This window comes from Perkinsus marinus (genome assembly GCF_000006405.1).
Source record: "Perkinsus marinus ATCC 50983 genomic scaffold scf_1104296929318, whole genome shotgun sequence".
Classification (NCBI taxonomy): Eukaryota; Perkinsozoa; order Perkinsida; family Perkinsidae; genus Perkinsus; species Perkinsus marinus.
In genome coordinates this window covers 872,444-892,422 of record NW_003216498.1, presented here as the reverse complement: position 1 = coordinate 892,422, position 19,979 = coordinate 872,444, and the positions used below count along the sequence as shown (strand labels likewise).

At 50.2% G+C, this 19,979-nt stretch overlaps 5 protein-coding genes across 5 annotated transcripts; 4 read left to right on the top strand and 1 right to left on the bottom strand.

The window, feature by feature from the left end:
• Positions 1-3,734: 3,734 nt before the first annotated feature.
• Pmar_PMAR012607 (hypothetical protein) lies at positions 3,735-6,840 on the top strand (the record flags this gene model as incomplete). The annotated part of the gene is made up of 7 exons (XM_002787782.1): positions 3,735-3,884; positions 3,935-3,991; positions 4,041-4,322; positions 4,370-4,423; positions 4,468-4,666; positions 4,708-4,796; positions 4,852-6,840. The coding sequence occupies 7 exons, from the start codon at positions 3,735-3,737 to the stop codon at positions 6,838-6,840; spliced, it is 2,820 nt and encodes a 939-aa protein (XP_002787828.1).
• A 4,479-nt stretch (positions 6,841-11,319) lies between these two features.
• Positions 11,320-12,346, bottom strand: Pmar_PMAR012606 (hypothetical protein; the record flags this gene model as incomplete). The annotated part of the gene is made up of 3 exons (XM_002787781.1): positions 11,320-11,774; positions 11,820-11,945; positions 12,201-12,346. 3 exons carry the CDS (start codon positions 12,344-12,346, stop codon positions 11,348-11,350), a joined length of 699 nt encoding a protein of 232 aa, XP_002787827.1. The 3' UTR covers positions 11,320-11,347.
• A 198-nt stretch (positions 12,347-12,544) lies between these two features.
• Positions 12,545-13,071, top strand: Pmar_PMAR012605 (60S ribosomal protein L30, putative). Its single transcript, XM_002787780.1, has 3 exons — positions 12,545-12,595; positions 12,667-12,753; positions 12,802-13,071. The coding sequence occupies exons 1-3, from the start codon at positions 12,578-12,580 to the stop codon at positions 13,021-13,023; spliced, it is 327 nt and encodes a 108-aa protein (XP_002787826.1). The 5' UTR covers positions 12,545-12,577; the 3' UTR covers positions 13,024-13,071.
• A 2,167-nt stretch (positions 13,072-15,238) lies between these two features.
• Pmar_PMAR012604 (hypothetical protein) lies at positions 15,239-16,263 on the top strand. Its single transcript, XM_002787779.1, has one exon. The coding sequence runs from the start codon at positions 15,275-15,277 to the stop codon at positions 16,145-16,147; it is 873 nt and encodes a 290-aa protein (XP_002787825.1). The 5' UTR covers positions 15,239-15,274; the 3' UTR covers positions 16,148-16,263.
• Positions 16,264-17,070: 807 nt separating this feature from the next.
• Positions 17,071-18,117, top strand: Pmar_PMAR012603 (conserved hypothetical protein; the record flags this gene model as incomplete). The annotated part of the gene is made up of 5 exons (XM_002787778.1): positions 17,071-17,262; positions 17,478-17,635; positions 17,680-17,799; positions 17,840-17,936; positions 17,983-18,117. The coding sequence occupies 5 exons, from the start codon at positions 17,071-17,073 to the stop codon at positions 18,115-18,117; spliced, it is 702 nt and encodes a 233-aa protein (XP_002787824.1).
• Positions 18,118-19,979: the final 1,862 nt, after the last annotated feature.

Genomic DNA, 19,979 nt, shown 5'->3' with positions numbered 1-19,979 from the left:
CGTTGATGTCCAAATGTCATTGGTTTTCAAGCTACTTTTCGCTGTGTTGTTGTTACTCACCACCTGTGTGGGGATGTACATATACCAAACGAACTCTCGTCAATGGGCCGGGCCGTCCTGGATGACCGTATTATGAGGCACCTGTAACCGAGGTGGCTGACATCCTTCGGAACATAACTCATGCCGTGGCAGACTGTAAGGTCTTGGAGAACTTCAATGAACTTGTAACGATCGAGGACCCGATATAGCGAGAGTCTTTGAATGTTCTTCCTTCTCGTCAGGAAACCTTCCGTGGTCGAAACTTTTCGGTTGAATACTTTGGGGGGACCATTGTGTGTAGTGACCTTCATCAGCCTAGTTATCAGCGTCTGCATGTGATAGTGTGAACAGTGAACAATGTGAACAGTGTGTTAACGCCATGCATGTGCTATGTCACAGCGACCGTATGAGTGGGAGTGTTGTCAAATTGACAATGTCAATACGAGAACTGTCCCAGGCAGTTACTGTTCATCGTTCTTGTTTGATATTGTATTTTTCCCACTCTCAGTATAAGTTTCGTGACAGTTTCAAATCCCACCTTTCGAGAGAGGACTGAGCCGGTAAGCTGCGGCTGAAGAGGTCTCCATGTAGGAGTCGACAACAGTTGTCCTTTTGTTATACGTGTGGCAATCGGTTCTTATCAGTGTAGCCGAGACGTCTCATTGTTGTGCTGGATTCGAAGGATTTGCATAATGGGAAGTAAAACTATTATGATGTAGCTGTGTATGTAGCGTCGAGCTAATATGCTGCAGTAGTTTGCCTGCTCCTATACTGCTGAGTATCCTTTACTCCTATACTGGCTATCTGTCTGGTGAAAAGGAGTGCTGCTCGGGAAAAAAGTACTTTGCCGCTATCATAATAATATACACACAAGGGTATATTTATAAGGGTATAAATCTATCGATACTACACTTGTCATTGAGCAGTGAAGGGGTCTAAGATCCGATCAGCACCCTGGGATGGGAATCGTAACGACCTCGGAGCACACACAACCCTCCCAGTGTGATAGCACCACATTAGCATGCCGATCCCTCCCATACACCTTCATCACGCTATTCAGGGAAGGGTAGCACCACTGCTCCGGGACCACGCGTGAGAACCACGTCAGGTTCACCATCATCATCATGATCACCAGGCCGACCGCAATCTTGGCCCTTCATTCCTCAAAGCTCATAAGCATCGCAGAAAGCTTCGAATGAATAGACGTAACATGTTCCTTTAGGGGTCAAAGATTCCCTTGCTGTGATCGCCGGGTTGTCAGGGTACCGATTCAAGTGGCACAAGTACCATGGGGATTGGCCTTATCAAACTAGTCAGTGGCCAGCACGTCACAGCTATTTGCCGCTAGACTGGTTTCAGGTCGGGATGCGTTTTACGTGATTCCGAGTGGCCCTGGCGGCGGGCCGGGCGGCAGCTTCCTCACTGAAAACTTCGCATATCTCTCGCCTCCTCTCATGAAAGTGACCATACATTCTCCAACTATGAGTCACCATCCTCGCAGGTCCCTCTCGATCTCGCACCGTTTGCTACACGGATGGCGCAGTTCGGGTTGGGGGGTACCCTAGCACTAGAGCTTCCCTGTATTGGAGTAACCACGAACTCAACACAAAGATATACACTCTCATCGACTTTTATATGACCATTATAGTGTTTTCCTTCAGTGTGTAACACTCTTTCTGTGTCCACTCAAATGAGCCTGAGCTGTGTGTTGACTAGTCTTGTGGATGTAGCATGCCTCTGCATCATCTACTGCATGACCACCATATCACAACACCAACAGTCTTCGGTTCCCGTCACCATCATCATGACCACCATCGTAAGCGTTGCATGACTGGGAGAGTGTCGAACTTTGCTTCAGCGCCGAGTATCTTCATCATTCCTAGTGGAGGTGGATGTGGTGGCGGCGGAGGAGGAGGAGGAGCAATGGGAGTGAATCCTTTCATGGGCCCAATCAAGGTCTCGTGGCATCAATCGCTGTTGAATAAATGTGCCGCCGACTTCACTCAGTTACCCAACATGGCGCCCCAGTACCACGACCATGGTCGGCATTACTACGGTGCCTCCGAGGAAGCTCTAATGTTTGTATATGTCAGGGAATGTATTATCCGGCTCCCCAGAGTCTGGCGACGCGTAAGGCGAATGTAGCTAGCAGCCCCCCTGTTGTTATTTCCCAGGCACGGAGCTTGTCTATGGGAGAGGGAGGCGAGCCAGCATGTTTGTTCTGACCCCCGCACACTACTGTTGTATCCTTCCTGTGAGGATGTTGTGTTGTTCACCTCCATGGTCCCTATAGCGAGCCATAGGCTGATGGCCACCCTCCCGACACAGGATGACCCTTCGTTACTATCGCCTTCAACGAGCAGCTTGTACGGCTCGAAAGGCAGCAACATCCACTTCCTCACCGAAACTGGCGAGGAGTCTTCCCCCAGGACGCTGAGGAAACACGTCCCAGTAATGGCGCTCATCTAAGCGCTGGTGCCTGGCCATATTCAGGGGTATCATGCGAGCTCAACGAGCCAGTCGACGCAATGGCCACATCGTGACCGGGGGTTACGTAGAGCTGTGGAGCGGCGAGGAATCGCTGGGGCCTCAGCCCATATCATTCCCCTTGATGATTCCTGCAGTGAGCTCCTTACTCAGCTTGGGTGGAGATCTTTCGCTTTGTTTGTGCTGCCTCTCGCAGATTTCCGGAGCCCCAGTCGTGCTACAAGAGACCGAGACCCTCTACGCTACTACCACGACAAGCCGGAGTCGAGACCTCATAGGTCGGTGTCGCCCGACCGTGCCTTCTCACACTGTTGTTAACAGCTACGGTGCTGATTTCCGACCTGGGAGGAGGTTGCAGCACGGCGCGGATGGAAACCTCGAGGAGTCCCCACATGGTCACCACCTGAGAAACCCCATCACTGGTAAGCCACCCTTCCTTCGGGTGAACCACCTCGCAGCATATTCAGGAGAAGGCGTGAAAACGTCCGACCAGCAGCGGGTTGGTCCTCGGGCTATAGCCAGAATGCTTCAGCCGAGGACATCGAGAACAGTTAACCCTTTCGTGAGACACCCAGCGCCAGGCGCTGAGGAGCCTTCACTGCACAGTTACTTCCTCTCGATGACTCAGCCGTCTGTGGTAGTCGGAGGACTCCGAGGCCGCAAGGGGAGGGTGGTGACGATCACCTGGGCATTGGCCTCGTACCCAGTCAGAAAGGTGAACCCGTTCCCCTCGGCGAGCTCGCACTGGATGGTCATGTAGACCCCCCACGGGGCAGTGGATTGAGAGTTAGCAAGAACTATGAGGACCTCAAGGTCTCAACTGTAAGTCGATTACACCACCTATCCTATCTAGTGGGGTCAGGTTGGCGACATCCTCACCGCCGAGCGAGAGATCTGTCGTACAGAAGGTAGCCCAGTCCACAATTTGGAAACTGCAGGTCTCTGCGACTTTGTGCGACGTTTGTTTTTCCACCCATCTTGTACGCAGACCCTCAGAGGGAGGAGGACTTTGAGAGGCTATGTCGGGCTACCAAGTCGACTTTCAAGCGCAGACAGCGGGGCTTGAGCTCGGCGAGAGCTCTCAACTCCCAGGACTGCATACCCAGCTTTTACGGTTGAGCATGGTACGGTATCTTGTTGCTGGTCTGTGTTGTTGGGTTCACAAGTCGTGGGCTTCTCTGGATAGTACTAGGCTTATCGTGGGTCCAATGAGCTGCTTCCTAGAAGGGCACGTCGGGGCACTACTGACGGCTTTGGGCAGTCGGAAGGCCGTCGAGGAGGAGGGCATAGGCAGCGACATGACTCTGGCGGAATGCGTAGCGATACACGGGGAGGCGAGGGGGCAGATCCTCTACAGAGTGAGTTGAACTAGCTGAGGGACAGCTGTGAGGACTCGCTGTGTCCTCAGGGGTATGCGGGAGGAAGTGGCGATGTAACAGAAGAAAATCCATCTAGAGGACCTCAGGTAAGACGCCTCCCGCTGGAGGTCACATTAAGGAGTTGTTCCTATTCAGAGTGGGTCGCCTGTTGCTACGACACCTGCCGAGCCGTTGCCTAGCTCGACTACTACCCCGGCCACTACAGACCCCCAAGTGACGCCACCTTATCTGAGACCTGTCCAGGGGTCATCGAGGGGCGAGGCTGTGGAGGGAGGGAAGACGGGCCTCTTTGATGGGTCGGAGGAGGAGGGGGAGACTCCACGCGGAGAGGCGACGCGTGAAAGCGATGGAGTTGGTGATGTCCAGGGGGGCGTGGAGGACCTTACCCCTGAAGAACTTGATAGCGGCTTCGAGGAAGTAGGTCACATGAGGATCCCTATAGTGATGGTGGTGATGCTGATCAGATGAGCTCAGTAGGGGATGGCGAGGAGGTTATCGAGAGCCAACTGGATGCGGAGGTAAAGGTAGCCTTCGCTATTATAAGGAGGCGCCTTGGTGGCAGGTCGGAGATGTCTACATACCGCCGATTGGGACGACCCCGCCTTGGGAGGATCCTCGGAGGCGTCGAATATTCAACAGCCCACGAGCCGGGCGTATCGAGTGCTTCTACTTGGAAGAGGATGGAGAGAGGACAAGGATCTGCGAACAGGGTGGAGCCAGACTGCGCTGGGTACCACGGGAGCTCGTGGCCAGACATAGAGGTAAATCCACACTAAGCGTTGGCCGCTATTCTCCTATTCAGGTCCTGCAGGATCGGCAGAGCTATTCGATAGATTTGGTGATGATGAGGAGGAGGAGCGGGATGACGGAGATGATGCTGATCTCGACACGGTAGGAGTTGCTGATCAAACGCTGGGTGAATAGCTTCGTAAGGCCCCGTATTCAGGTGTTCCGACGACGATGCACTATTCCTGTCACTCCCAGGGGCCGACGACGCCGTGTACGCTCAAGCCCGAAGATATCGAGTCCGCTACGATTCATCGAGAGTAACGTGGCACTAGGGGAAGTGCAGCAGGGCCAAGCGAAGAGGCTGAAACGATCGATGTCAACAACTAGCAAGCGGGCCAGCAATGAGGGCATATCGGTTACTACTACCATACTGCAGCAGTGGAAGCTATTCGAGTTTCTATGCTCCGCCAGCCCGACCCAGTGGGTAAGGGAGAACATCGTGGAAGCGAGCGACCCTGAGATACGACGGATTGTTAAGGACGGCTCACACGGTATCATCCCGGACGAGGAGCTGATGATTTTAGCTCGCGATGGGTGCTCAAAGACACCTGCTGTTCGTATAGCTGCACTTATGGCTCTACTATCGAGTGGCACGGCAACCCAGAATGGAGATCGGTGTGGTACGCTTGCGGCCACGGTGATTGAGGAGTTGAACTCCGGAACTGCTACCATCGACATGGGCATCGTAATTCTGTTAGCTGTGTGTAGGCAGATATCCGAGTCGATCTCGGCCGCCTTGGTCAAGAACGCCAGAGCCCTCACGGTATTCACTCTGGCGGCCCTAGTGCGGGTTCGCGTTCTATGGAGTGCTCTCGACCTACCCCTACCACTCGGTCTTGGGCAGGCTGTTATTGAGGTCTCCGAGGAGGAAGTCCTTCGAGATGTTCGCTTTAAGAATGCCACGCTGGGCGAGCGCCTCACTGGTGGCCTGTTGGTGGTGTGTGGGAAGTGCCTCATGATCGGCTCGCCGGCGGAGATGAAGTTGGCAACCATTTTGCCGTGGTTAGCTGTGAGTGGAGCCAAGCCAGTGGTGTCCTATCATCGACCTTCAGAGGAGGGGGTGCTCGAACCATCAGAGCCGTCTGCTTTGTTCACCAGGAGTGATCGATTCCCCGAGAGCGCCATCCTCTATGCCTGTCGAGCTATGATGAGTGCTGGGGGGTGCAGTATTGCCGTCAGTGACTCGTTCACTCCAACCCACTCGCTGCAAGTTGAGGTCTACTATAAACTCCTGTTGGAAAACGGATGCGACAAGAACTCGCTGTTCATGCATCTGGAGCAATGGAGCGCTGGATCGCCACAAGTGGCCAACTCGCTACTAGAAATCATCATCCGCGATTATCCACAGCGATGTCACGGGACAAGGCTGTGGGAGAAGGTAGACGACGCGGATCTCTACCGTCTGATCAGCAAGCTACCTGCCTCTGGGAAACTAGAAGAAGGAGTCCTTCGAAGGCTAACTCCTCCTCGGACGTGGCTAGACAGAGTACGCCTCTCGCCGAAAACAGTCGAGGTGGCCTGGGATTTGTCACGCGCAATCACTGAAGCTTTCTGTCACACGAGAGCCCTCGATGATGGGAAGAACAGACAGGAGATGGAAGCTGCTGTGCAGTTCCTCGTCGACACACTGCCAGGGTTACTGCGAACAGGAGACATCCGCCCAGGGCTCCTATTGCACTGTGGCGGTCTGCTCGATCCAAGGCACATCATGACGTGGAAAACGAAGTACTGGCCTGAACCTCGCCTCTACTGGACGCTGTTGTCAAATGAGCGCCTCCTCAACTGGTATGCTGATAACAAGCCCGAAGCTGAGATCCTTCGCTACGCTCGAGACCACTCTGGTATACGTACTCTCCCACCGGCTTTGTTCACCACAATGTCCGACAACACTCGTCGGACAGCGTCTATTGTGGCAGAGCTGTTCTATGCCAAGCTCCTTGAGGTTTGGAAGAACCCTGACGTTGAACGCGGCCTCCACAGAGCAACGGTTCTTCGGTGGATATTCACACAAGCTGAAGCCCCTCCAGAAGCTTCTATCAAATGTATTGAAGGGTGTTATAAGGATGCGTTACTCAACTGGCTGACGACCATCCCACTGCGACCGCCAGCTTTCGTCATCAACCGAATTCAGAGTCTTATCGATTGAATGCATTGTCGTTTGTACACCTCGACAACCACATGAAACCTTTCTTGACGCTATTGTCTCGAGTTGCAAGTTCGAGTAGGTCTCAGAATTCCCCACGCACTAACCTCACGGGTAACTGTTGCCCTCCTTGCAAGACCAAAGGGAACGATGGCGATGATGATAAGGTCGGAGAGATATACGAGACGAAGCCTCACTATAGGCAGGATTTTGGCACTCCGCGACAGGTCTTCCTTTCTTTACGCTTTCACCGTATTTTTTCGGCTCATCTGTGAATTTCTGAGGAATATTCGGCGTCATCTCTATCGTGACTATAGGCACTAAATGTGCTCGCCAATGCTAGGAACATAGGATTCCTGCACTGTGAAATCAGGAATCATTCATACACCGTTTTCTGCGCTGCAAACCATGCCCACACCGTATAAACTCCTCCTCATATACTAGTCAGAGCTCCGACACAGTCTCAACGTATCGGCCAATTTGGGATCACGCTACAGCAGCCTCTACCACCGACCTTCATTGCCTCTCTGCCTAGAAGGGATATGTATGATGAAGTGATCTACCAGTTCGCTCCGCGTGCCAGCCCTTCCAGACCAGTACTTCTCTACGATTCAGCTCGACAGAGCTCGAGAACGCTACGTCCATTCTTTACTACCTAAAGGACAGCGAGCGTCCTAACTAGGCAGATATGACGATGGAACTGGGAATTAATATGACGATTTATACCGATGCTGTGTGCCCGAAACTCGAAACCTGGATGAGTTTTCTGGCCCACGGTCTTCAGTTTGACCCAATTGAACGCACAGTGCCTGTTATTGTCGTTGTGAATAACTGAAAAACTCGATACGCACTGATGCTATTCGCTTTGCACGTAGTGCCGATGAAAATACGACCAGGAGCCGAGAACTTCAGAACTTTTGAAAAATAAGAGCAGGCGAGCATGTTTCCATGAGGTTACTGTTCAAATCTCTGACTTCTCCTGGAGGTGGACATCGGAGTCGTAGGAGTGCTTTCCTGTTCCATCAATAGTGAGAGTGTATGAGTGGTAGCACGAGTAGAACTTGGCCCTATGTATTACATAGGGCCAAGTTACATAGTATGTAACGAGTGCTGCCTGTACAGTAGTTACCTGTTTTATAGTGCAGGAGATGAGACCATCGGTCGACTGCCCATCATTGGCCCGACCACGGATCACGCCACAGCAGCTGAAGGCCAGTCTACACTCAAAGCAGATTCTCACAAAGTCTCCCGGACTTAGTCCAGAGTTCCTTATCACGGAAGCTGCCAATGATATGCCAGAGGCTACGAACAACACCATAGGGAATGTCCCATCTAGCGTAACAGGAGTGGAAACAACGTCTGCGGGTGCGTGGACGAGTGAAGAAACAACAACAAGTTTGGGCGATCTTGGCGACCATGGATGTCTTAGGTGGGTAAGAAAGACTCCATGTAACTCGATTTCTTGATCGTAGCCAGCACGACCCAGACTCCGTTCCACCGCACGCAGGCGTCTTGGATGTCTGTAAAGAAGAGCCGGCTCCCACTCCTGATGGGTCCAACATGACACAGGGAACATCGATCTCTTCACAAAGTGAGCTAGCGCAGATCCTCGCAGGATCGAATTCTAGCCAAAGGTTGCCTGATGGCCAATCTGAGGGACATGGCTTCGAGGCAGGACCAACGAGAGCGAAAGACAGCACACAGTCGTTCATTCGAAGCGATGCAGCCATCAGAGTGAACGCCGTTCTTTTCGGCTGGTTTTTGGCGACATCGGTTCTATCATTAGCATTCCCTCCGAGGCGGTGGGCTCCCTCAAAGTGAGGGCAGACGAGAGAGAAAAAGTGGCGCAACTGCTGTCAGCGCCGTGGGTGCGGGCGACTAACAGCACTCTCGATCGCGGGCGTGCTGGCGAATTTGGTGGGTACGCCAGGCACCAACCTCGAGCCGTCAGTGCATCTGGATTCGTAATGTATTGGCAGAGGACGCGTTTGCACGGAAGCTTCTCGAGGCTAGAGAGGAAGGTGTGGCTGAATTGAGAGATGAGGAGGCGGTACGACAAGAGAAGGGAGCAAGCGTGATGGATCAAGCCGGCGGCGATGACAGAAGTAAATCTCGTGGGAACATCGGCTGCCGTCTTTTTCGAAGCGATATGCCAAACACCCAGTGGTTGCCTTGGCTGAACTTCCCTTCCCCGTCTTCAGTTCAATGGCAACACTTGAGTAGCGTCGAAGAAGTTCTTCTTGCCGACCAGAACACCCCCGACGAGCCTCCAGTTCCCACCGTGTCCCTTGTTGACTCGTCACGAGGCAGGGTGAGTGGCGAGGACAGTGCAGATAGATTATTCGAAGGACTTTTTGACTATGTGGACGATTAACCAGTGACGATCGTTGTCGTTTTCATTATTCACAGTGTTCGAGTTAGAGTCTCAACTGACCAGAGTTGACGCAAAGTCGAGCCAACATAGAAACGCAACACTAATACGAGCCGCCGACGAATGAGATGGTCCATTACTCCACTGCATAGGTGATCTCTTCAAATCTTCTCCAAAGCTTTCACCTGAGTGCACTCACGCCGTGAACTCGAGAGAAAAAACACCACTGCCTGGTAAATAGTCTGGCTGCACGGCTGGACAATCAGGACCAGTAAGCATATGCAGCTTCAACAGCTCACACCGACAACAAGCTTAACTCGGCAGTTATGACAAATCTATGCAGCCGATAGTTACTTCACGGCTAGGGCTGTTACCAATCAATGGCTGGTCTACAGGTTTGATCTATCCCTTTCAGGGTGAGGCCAAATCAGAACAAGTGATCGTGGGGAGTCCTGCGCACTGAAAGTGATGATGGAAGATCAGTTGGAATTCTGAGGTGATGGATCCTCAGTGTCACCAATCACAGAGATTCTCAATCGTTGGTTATCGCCATGCCCGCAGACACTGTAGAGAGGCGAGAATTTTGTCTCAGTCCTAGATGTAGCCTTGATGAGTCATTCGAGTATTACCCGTCGCGATTGAACCACTTTTTCAAGGTAATCATAAGGTCGCCCTTATTGGTTATCCCAGATGACTAAATCAACGCAAAACACGACATGGAATATAGGGTGATATATGTTACAAAGAAACCGAGGGATGGGCTCCGTAGCTCCAATCCCTCGAAGCGACAGTTCGTTGGCGATCGAGGATGGTGAACTCTAGTATTAGATGCAACAACAGTGTATCAATAGTACTGCTAATATCATCACCAACCGGCAACACCTTGAGGCTCCACAAATCTAGGCTTCGTATCTTCACAACCGTCGTGCTCGAACAACTTGGACAAAATACAAAGACGACATCGAGGAGTGACCCTGTAACTAGGGAGGGATGGCCGGCATGAGTCATGTCACATGACAGACTCTCTCGACATCTGACTGTGAAAATCCAGGACCTCATCATCAGCCCACGCTTGAAGAATCACCGTCATGAAACGCTTTGACGATACGTAAAGGGCTAATGACAGTGACAGATAACCGTGTGGCTGGAAGTCGGAAAAAGGAATCCGGCGCTGAGACATGCACGATAGCGATAACTTTAAATGAGGTAGTTTACCATAGCCATATATCCTACGGCTTAATAGGCTTCATAAAGCTCATCATGCATACAAAGACCGTCTTATACAATCTTATACGAGATGTGACACATATAGCAGAATGACGAAACAGATAACGGGGCAGCAGACAGTAGTTAGTATGAGCTCACTGGCTCATTGTGTTGGAAGATAGATGACCCGACTAGACGAGATGATCATCATCATCAGAGAGAGAGAGAGAGGAGAAGTCGATGAACGATCTCCATAGCCACGCATGGCTAGGTGATTCGATGATGATAGGCACGTTAGATTCCTTAACAACAGCCTTCATTACAGTATCAATATTACTTAGTGTACTTGTGCAAATTGCTGCTGCAGCAGTTACCTTATCCTTAGGCAGGCATGATAACACTCGTCGAAGGATCATCATACGATGACCAGGTGCTAGCAGTAGAGTGAGCCATGGACTCGGCAGGAAGAGACATAACCGCGCTGACAGCAGTTGGAGACGATAGAGTTGATGACGATGATGATGATGCTGATGTTGTCAAGTTCTCTCCAAAGAACAAGTCACTGCAATATGCCGCCACAATAGCAATTACAAAAATAGCTGTCGGGCTAGCAGCCATTTGTATACCCTCTACGTCGTCAGCTCGAGGCAGTTCTACCTGCCCAACATGAGCCATCACTTGCCCTGACTCGAACGAGTATGACGGCGCCTCAGGCGGAATATAGTGAAGAATGCCAGTAGCTGCCGTTCCAAGCCATCCTGATGCACATGTGATGATGCCCAGAATTACCGTTACTCTCACTAGCAACGATAGATGGGCCATATCGAACGTGTACTAAAAGGAATGCCATCCTTCATTCTACCACAACACAACATATATGTTGATGGATACCTCCATGAGAATCGTCATGAATTATAAATAGCATACCAAGTACTAGACATCATTTTCTAGGAGAGCTTTCCAAGACGGCTTACGAGGCTCCGTCATGATGATACCCGCCAGTCGAGTTTGCAGTAGTCGAGCGTGATGATAACCAAATGAGGCGGCACCAGCGGAAAAGACGCCCACATGTACATCTGCCTTCTCTGGATCACCGTATTGATCCGCATATTCCAACAATCCTTCCTCACACTCCTCCTCCCCATCTGATTCCGTTCTCGGATTAGTAAGTGTAACGAAGAACCCAAAAGGCTCCTCTGAGTGCTGCAAGTCCTCGCCTAGAGTTCTCATCCGATCACCGACAGAAGGGCTAGAGCATGCGGTCGCAGGAGCAGTGGTGCCATCCTCGGTCGTGATTTCCCTCTCTATTTGAACAGATACTTTAGTCTTCAATGACGAGTCTTGCTCGAGATCGGAGATACTGATGCAAAGACTGAATGCTGAGGGGTGTGCAGCTCAGCCGTACCTTGAAGACATCATCCTGAGATCTTCGGCCACGCAGACGGATTCCGTGGTGGTGACCGACTCAATCAATGTTCCAGTTTCGTCGGTTCCGCTGGTATATGATTCGATAGCGACTTCAGGATGAGACCTGATGATCGACCGTCCGTCAAAGAAGGCCTGCACGTGAGGGATTAGGCAGACAATTTCGGTGATCAGCGTGACACCGTGGAAGCAACGAGTGCCTTGCTGTCAACAACTATTTGATCTAGACAAGAGCGCGACAGTGTTTAACACTGGAAGATACTGTGCTAGCCGCGGTTCGGCACTTACTGCTCACTACAGTACGCTAACAAGTACCATTAAGAAAACATCTAGCCCCTAAAGTTACGCCGTATGGGCTTACTGAACGTTGCCAGAGTCAACAGTCTCGGCAGCAGCACGCTGACAGGGTGGAGGTGTTTCATCTCGAGTTGACTTATGGGCACTGGGGGGAGCACCGAGAGGGGGCTCCAGTCGGAGGCAAGGACAAATACGAGCAATGGAGAGCATCTCGCTGAGTAAATGCGAAAAAGCAAGATTGTATAAGTCCCTGCAATCAATTCGTTAAATCGATCGCGTGATCGATAGCTCTGAGAGAATCTCGCGCGAGCCCCTCACTAAACCTCCACAAGAACCCTTGCTGGTAATAACTGATTCCTCCGTATTGGTGTTGCTACACCCTGTGGATGACACTATTATAAGATGTTACTTTTCAGGAAGCACCCCTGAAGCATCTCGATAATGGTGTCCAAGAAGCAGGTATGTCTAGTTAACTCCAACTACGTGGTCTCTCTTATTAGAACAGTATCATCATTCTCCTTTCCCCTCAGACTAAAGCTCATGAGTCCGTTAACGCTGGTTTGCAGCTTGTTCTCAAGTCTGGCAAGTACACCATTGGTTGGAGGTCCACTATGAAGGTAGGAGTGTCGTTGCATCATCTATTTCGACTATTCCGGATCCCTCAGGCCATCCGTTCCGGTAGCGCCAAGCTCGTCCTCGTGTCGAACAACTGCCCTGCTCTCCGTCGCTCCGAGATCGAGTACTACGCCATGCTCTCGAAGACTGGTGTCCATCACTACGTCGGTGACAACAACGCCCTCGGCACCGCCTGCCGTAGGTTCTACCGCGTTTCCTGCATGGCCATCCTTGATGCCGGTGACTCTGATATCCTCACCGCTCTTGAGTAAAGGGGCCCTAGAGGGATGCTACTCTTAGTGGAGTTTCTTCGGGACGTGAGTGCTCATGTTGTGTCTAGTGTGAGTCAATTCGAAACTGCTTTTCAGGGAGTAAAAACTTGCTCTGGTGGGTTTCCTGTTTTTTTGCATGAGGTTCTCGTGTCTAGTTAGGTTACCTGGGCTGTATAGTAATCCTAGGTCCAATACTAGAGTCTCCGTTCACGACTAATTCGATTCGTATGTTTCTGTAGGGCAGCGGCATACGGAGTCAAATGACCGTCGTCCAATAGAATGAATAACGTAGTCGCTTCGCTAGCGTCTCCTGAGAGTACCGCTATATAGGCAAGTGCATAAGGCGAACGATCTTTGGTGCTCCGGCAACCATTCTATGGACATCCTAGGTCGGACTTTGACCGCTCTCTCACCATTTGAGGTAGCGTCTCGATGAGGAACTTGGGAGTGAAGCTCGTCTAGTTGGAGAGGAACACATTATGATCATCACTGGCTTCGGTATGGCAACACTGTGCTTGGCGCGGATCTCGATGAAGGTCAGCGCTGTCGTCATGTGAGGCTGGTTCTATTTCGACGAGGAGAGCCTCATGATGGGCGAACCACCGAGATCCATCCTCCTGTTGCTACGTTCACCCTCGATCATCTAAAAGCTGTGATGCCCTTCTACTCTGAGGCATCCAGTGCGATATGAATTTGAACTTCATGTCGCACACGACGCCTCGGTGTAGAAATTAAGAATTTCTTTGCCGAAAATTCCAGCGTGGTCCTTATAAAGAAGTTCGCATACCGGATCTGACAAGTCCAACGGAACTTTCAGCGTAAACACAGAGCGCTCTTCAACGGGGTAATAGTATGCGCAACGCTCCGTTGAGTTTGCGTACCCTTTCCCGAGACAGCATGTCCTTCCATCCGGCGAGTTGCCGAGAGCCTGGGAGCCTATTTGAGTACATGATGCCGCCTATGTACAATTTACTGCTAGTAAGTTGGTAATTGAAGATGAACTTATCTGTGGACTTTTATGGCCCTATTGAGGATGCTGACAGGCTACCCTCCTCTAATCTCTTCGGAGATACGAGCATTCATCGTGTTTGCGTTAGTGTCGATCAACACAAGTATTACTACACTGTTTCGAGTACTACCTAAATCAAAATCAAGTAGTAGACGCGACCCAGGGGAATGTGTGTGATGCGGATGGAACGCCGACGAAGGACGTCACCCATCATTCTTGAGTGACCCCTCTTCATGAGATCTCAACATTCACAACGTTGTTGGAATTGTTCCTGGGATCGCATTCACGGTGCCTTGGGGTCCCGAAGTTGGGAACAGGGTTAGATAGTCTCATCATAGTGCTGCAGCGTTCTTCGGATAGATGCTGCTCAGGTGTGACCGCGTTCATGCGCTCACCAGTCTACTTCCACTTCTTCTGAAGAGACGGAAACTTAATTTTATTATTTCAGCCTTGCTGATGTGTAGTTTACGACCCAGGATCTTGAAGGTTGACCAGAATCCAGAGCTCCGAGTTTGTTGTATCTGCCAATCTTCGTAGACAACTCTATTATATCTGGTGACCAAATTGATTACCATGGAGTTGCGTATAACACACTTTTCTGACGAATGACAGCGCAAGAGTTGACTCCAACCATCACGATCATCTCGCCGTATCCGTGATGCTACATTAATCTATCAACTATCTTTCCGAGTAGAGTCTCGGACATTTCACTCGTGAAGTCATTGCCCTGGCAAACTGAATTCGTTCATAGTTATCAATAATTCCGTGATTTGACTGTTGACAATTCTTTCATATACTTCCGTGACCTGAATACGTCATTCTACTGAGTAAACTTCACTTGTTACAAGCTGCTCTATTCACGTTGCGTATCCTTAACAAGATAGTCTCGTCAGAAAGCATTGTTGGTACCTATAGTTTCGTAAGGAGAATTCGAGTGACTGTCCAAAGGGACTGAGAGATGCCTGCATCTGCGATAGCATTGTCATACGATATACGAATAGGCATAATATGGATGAAGTTGAATCTACGAGAGATAATTGAGTATCGTATTTACACTGGTTTATGACGATAAGTTTACATCTACCGAAAAGGGTAAATCTCGGTACAACCAAGCCTGTGGGGACAGACGACGATTGTGGTGGATTTGCGTGTGCGTGCATAATTGTTGTGTGTCGCTCGAGCAGTTGATGTCTCCTCATTTCAGCAAGGTTTTCTTTGCTTTGACTTGTGTCTACAGTGAGTATGCCTAACTACATGCCGGAATCTATCAATAGTACCGTTGAGAGCGCTACAGTTAAGACTCAGAAGATGGTCGATGATTTCAAGAAGACGGAAACTGGGAAAAAGGTCAGTCGCTCAACCAGTGCCGCTTTGGGGAGTGTCTACTCCTTCGTTGACTCCCTCCTGGGTAAAGGTGAGGAGCTAGTTGATCGTTACCTCCCTGAGCCTCAGCCATCTACTTCCGAGCAAGCAGCACCATCGTCTTCAAGTCCAGTGAGCCCTTTCAACCGTGCTCTGTCCCTCGGTTCAACCGTGTGTTCTCGCCTGCGTGCTCGCGCTACTACCAAGGCGTATGATTTCGGTAGCAATATTCGTATGTCTTTCAAGAAGGTCTATGCTAATGTGATGGACTATTTCGACGCCTACTTGAAGTCTTTCCAGACTACAATTTCGTATGTAAAGGATACATTTCCGGCGCTGCAAATTGCCGAAGATGATTTTCTTGCGATTCGCAACAAGGCTAATGAGTGGTGGGTAGCTTTTGTTGAGCGCATCCAGAAGGTTTTTTCTGACAATAAAGAGGCGGCTCAGACCTCTGTGAAGAGAGGTCAAGATACGGTCCAGCAGTACACCACTCAGGCTAAGGAGACTGCTGCTAAATACTCTGCCCATGCTAAAGATGTCGCCAATAAATACTCTGCAGATGTGAAGGACAGAGCTACCAAGGCTAAGGAGACTGCTGGTGTTTATGCTGCTGATGCTAAGGAGACCGCTAACAGGTATGCTGCTGGTGCAAGAGAGGCTGCTGGCAAGTACGCTGCTGATGCTAAGGAGACTGCTGACAAGTATTATCATACCGCTGCCGACAAAATGAGTGCTTCTACTAGTAAGTAAATATCGAAGGATCTCGTCGTGGAGCAAATACCATATTGGTGGGTTTTGCGGTACCCACCCGATTTGTTGCGACCATTTGTGTTGCACGGCAAACGAGTCTCATGAGTAGATTCGTATTGCCTATCTCATCGGCTATATTTTCTCGTAGTAACATTACACTTGCGTTAATAGTCAAGAACGTTCGGTAGAGTCGTATGGGTGGAAACATCTCAAGGTTATTGGATTGAGCTTATTATTATTATGGGTAACAATAGGTCGCAATTTTTAGGTGTTAGTGCGTGAGCGGTGGGGATTCTGAGATTTCGGCGGGGACGCTTAGTAGTGTCCGCCTGGAACTTGAGATTTAAAGAGGATCCATTACGGAAAAGTTGTATGCCTGAATTCGTGTCTGCGTACACTTGCAGCCGCACGCAGACGCACAGAGACGGCATTGAAAATGTCAACTGGAAATACGGCATCTGTTCAGTACGAATGACAGAGATATGGAAGTTGAGTTTGTTGATTTGATAGTATGGACAGAACCTGAAAACAATCCCGGACGGGAGTCTGCAAGCGTTTTGGGGTTCCAGTCTATGCTGGGGTTGTGGGAAGTAACTGTTGGAGGAATTCCCGAACGGTGTGGGAAAATATGCACATGGTCAACTAGATGTGTAGGTGACATTTGTGGAAATTCTTGGAAAAAAAGAGGAAGTCCTCATTGGTTTCTGTACGCTTCTACCCGAATTTGTGTATAACTAGTGAGGAAAATCCTGGACTCGGCTGAGGAAAACGAACATATATTCCAACACTGGTACAGAGTATTCCGTGGGGATATGTATGACTACAGGCATCAGAAATATTCCGCATATTCCGCACACTACGGAGTATATCGTGCATGAGTGTCGTAGTCTATGTTCCGGGGAGTTTCACGTCGGCTGACTAACATGTCCACCAGAAACACATCCTATACGGTAGAGCCACTCACCCCTACATTTGGTGGAGTTGTCGATGATGGCTTTTCCATTGAAGATGCGGCCAGTGCTGATGATGAGCTCATCGAGAGGATCCGTTCGGACGTTCACAAGTACAGATTCCTCCTCTTTAGGAAGCAAAAGGACCTCAGTGGGGAGCGGCAGGTGACAATCGAATTGTGCTCATTAGCACTGTCAGCGCTCTTTAGGATGCTTTCCGTAGTCTTCGTGTTCTAGTAGAACACAATATATACATCTATACACATATATATAATATATATTAGCGTATTGCAATATAATACTAGACCGACGATCGTACTATAAGTAGATAACTGTCAATATTCTCGTGAAGTGAATAGTGTTACGGTCTGCCTCGCTAGGTCGCATTCTCATGTCGATTGGGACCAATAGAGTCGACCTTTTACAAACACCCAAAGTCGCCGCATCCCGATATCTTCCGGGTATCAAATGATGAGGGTGTAGGGTGCACCAGAGTGGGACGGAGCGGCTGGCATGTTGATGGGACATTCCTACAACGGTAGGGATACTCGAGTCACAGCTTGCTGGAGAGAACCACATCAGGCCCTTCCGGTATCAAACTATGTATTTTCCCAAGGCCAGCAGTACCGGCTTTACAGAACTAGTCCCTCTTAAAGAGCTCTTCGAATCACAAGATGCTCAGCGGCGTGAACGCTGGGACAGGTAATGTGTGATCACAGCGTCTCAGCAGTGGCTTCATCAGGGCATGGTTCATCAGCGATAGTGGTAGTGTGGTACACCCTCTGGTCTACAAGCACCCAACTACTGGTCACACGACTATGGTCTTTCATTGTGGCAGGGTAGGCCCTCAACCTCCTTCATGCGTTAAGCCGCTGTTTTGATCAGCCCTTTTGTGCTGGCTGGATTATGGACTTCAGCCCTGGTCAGCAGCCCCGTAGTGATGACATTTTACCACCAGCAGTGATACAGAAAGAAATAACTGAGGCCATCGATGAGTCGCGGACACGCAACCTCGTGTAATGTTCGATGCTTCTTATCGTGCTAGTGTTTAAAATTAGGAGTGAGAAGATTCTATGCAGGTACGCGATGAAGTGGGAGGAAGGCGACTTTGGAATTCTCGACAACTTGGCCTTGGCGCACTACGCTGTCCCTGGTACTCAAGACCCGGCCTCAAGAGTTGGTCTGAGGATACTACACCGCACTACCATTGAAGGGGATGCAACACCGCGGAAGAGTATGAGAGAGAGTGTATCGTGTTCATGAAGGACTTGGAAAATTCCGATAAGCATCATTACTGTTTTGTATATGGGAAGCGTGTTGAGTCATCACTAGCCGGGGATGATGGCTACAGCATTAACCGGCACACTTATTAGACCGTTGCTGTCTGAGAGGCTGTCCGACCACCTTTCACCCACTACCACTCATGTCCGACTACCTCTCACCCACTACCACTCATGTCCGACTACCTCTCACCCACTACCACTCATGTCCGACTACCTCTCACCCCCTACCACTCATGTCCGACTACCTCTCACCCACTACCACTCATGTCCGACTACCTCTCACCCACTACCACTCATGTCCGACTACCTCTCACCCACTACCACTCATGTCCGACTACCTCTCACCCACTACCACTCATGTCCGACTACCTCTCACCCACTACCACTCATGTCCGACTACCTCTCACCCACTACCACTCATGTCCGACCACCTCTCACCCACTACCACTCATGTCCGACTACCTCTCACCCACTACCACTCATGTCCGACCACCTCTCACCCACTACCACTCATGTCCGACTACCTCTCACCCACTACCACTCATGTCTGACTACCTCTCACCCACTACCACTCATGTCCGACCACCTCTCACCCACTACCACTCATGTCCGACTACCTCTCACCCACTACCACTCATGTCCGACTACCTCTCACCCACTACCACTCATGTCCGACCACCTCTCACCCACTACCACTCATGTCCGACTACCTCTCACCCACTACCACTCATGTCCGACTACCTCTCACTCACTCCAGCCCAACTGAACTCGACTAATTCGATATTGAAGAGCGAAACTCATCGCTAAACATGCGACCCACGCACAGTGCCTTGAGGGCAGCCAAGTGACAAACCATTCGTAGCGTTGCATGTTCCATTCTGCGCTGACTAATCTCGCCCGCCATTCCGATCGATTCTTTTTTGGATTACAGTGCAGCTAATCGATTTGAACATAGCTTCCGTACAAAGTCTCACACTTCTTATCACCTATACCCTTGGTTGATCAAATGAGGTGAGGGCACACTACGACGATCCGCTTGTCCGTTGTGACTTGCGTTGATTGCATTTCTTGTCACAAGTGCTAAACCGAATCGGAACGTGTTGTCCGGCTCCGATGCTCTGCATCAGCCGTAGTGTGTTCAAGTCTTTCCGTACACATCAGTGGGTATTCCTGAATTCCTTAGACGTCCCCTCTGCGGGGCATTTCTAGAGACTTATTGTCTGCGTAGAATACTAACGGTTGCTACGAAGGGTTCTTGGTATGTCGTTGCCAGTGTGCCCGATCTGCAACGTATAGTCTTGATCATGTTGAGCTGCTGTAAGATGATGAAAACTCAGAGGCTTCTCCTGATTCTCTATGAATGAGAAAAACTAAAATGGATCGATAGGACTGATTCAGCATTCGATGAAACTCCTCATAAAATCTGTTGCTCCTTAGCCTTGGCGGTCCTCCTAATGTCAACAGACCTCACAAGGGATCCTACTGTGGGTCTTCGGAAGAGTAGTGGCAAGTTTGTAGTTTGTAGTGTAAACTGAGTACCTAGGTAAGAGCGAGAGCGATCGGCTTCGAAGCACATCGAGGGATGCGTTCTCCTCCTTT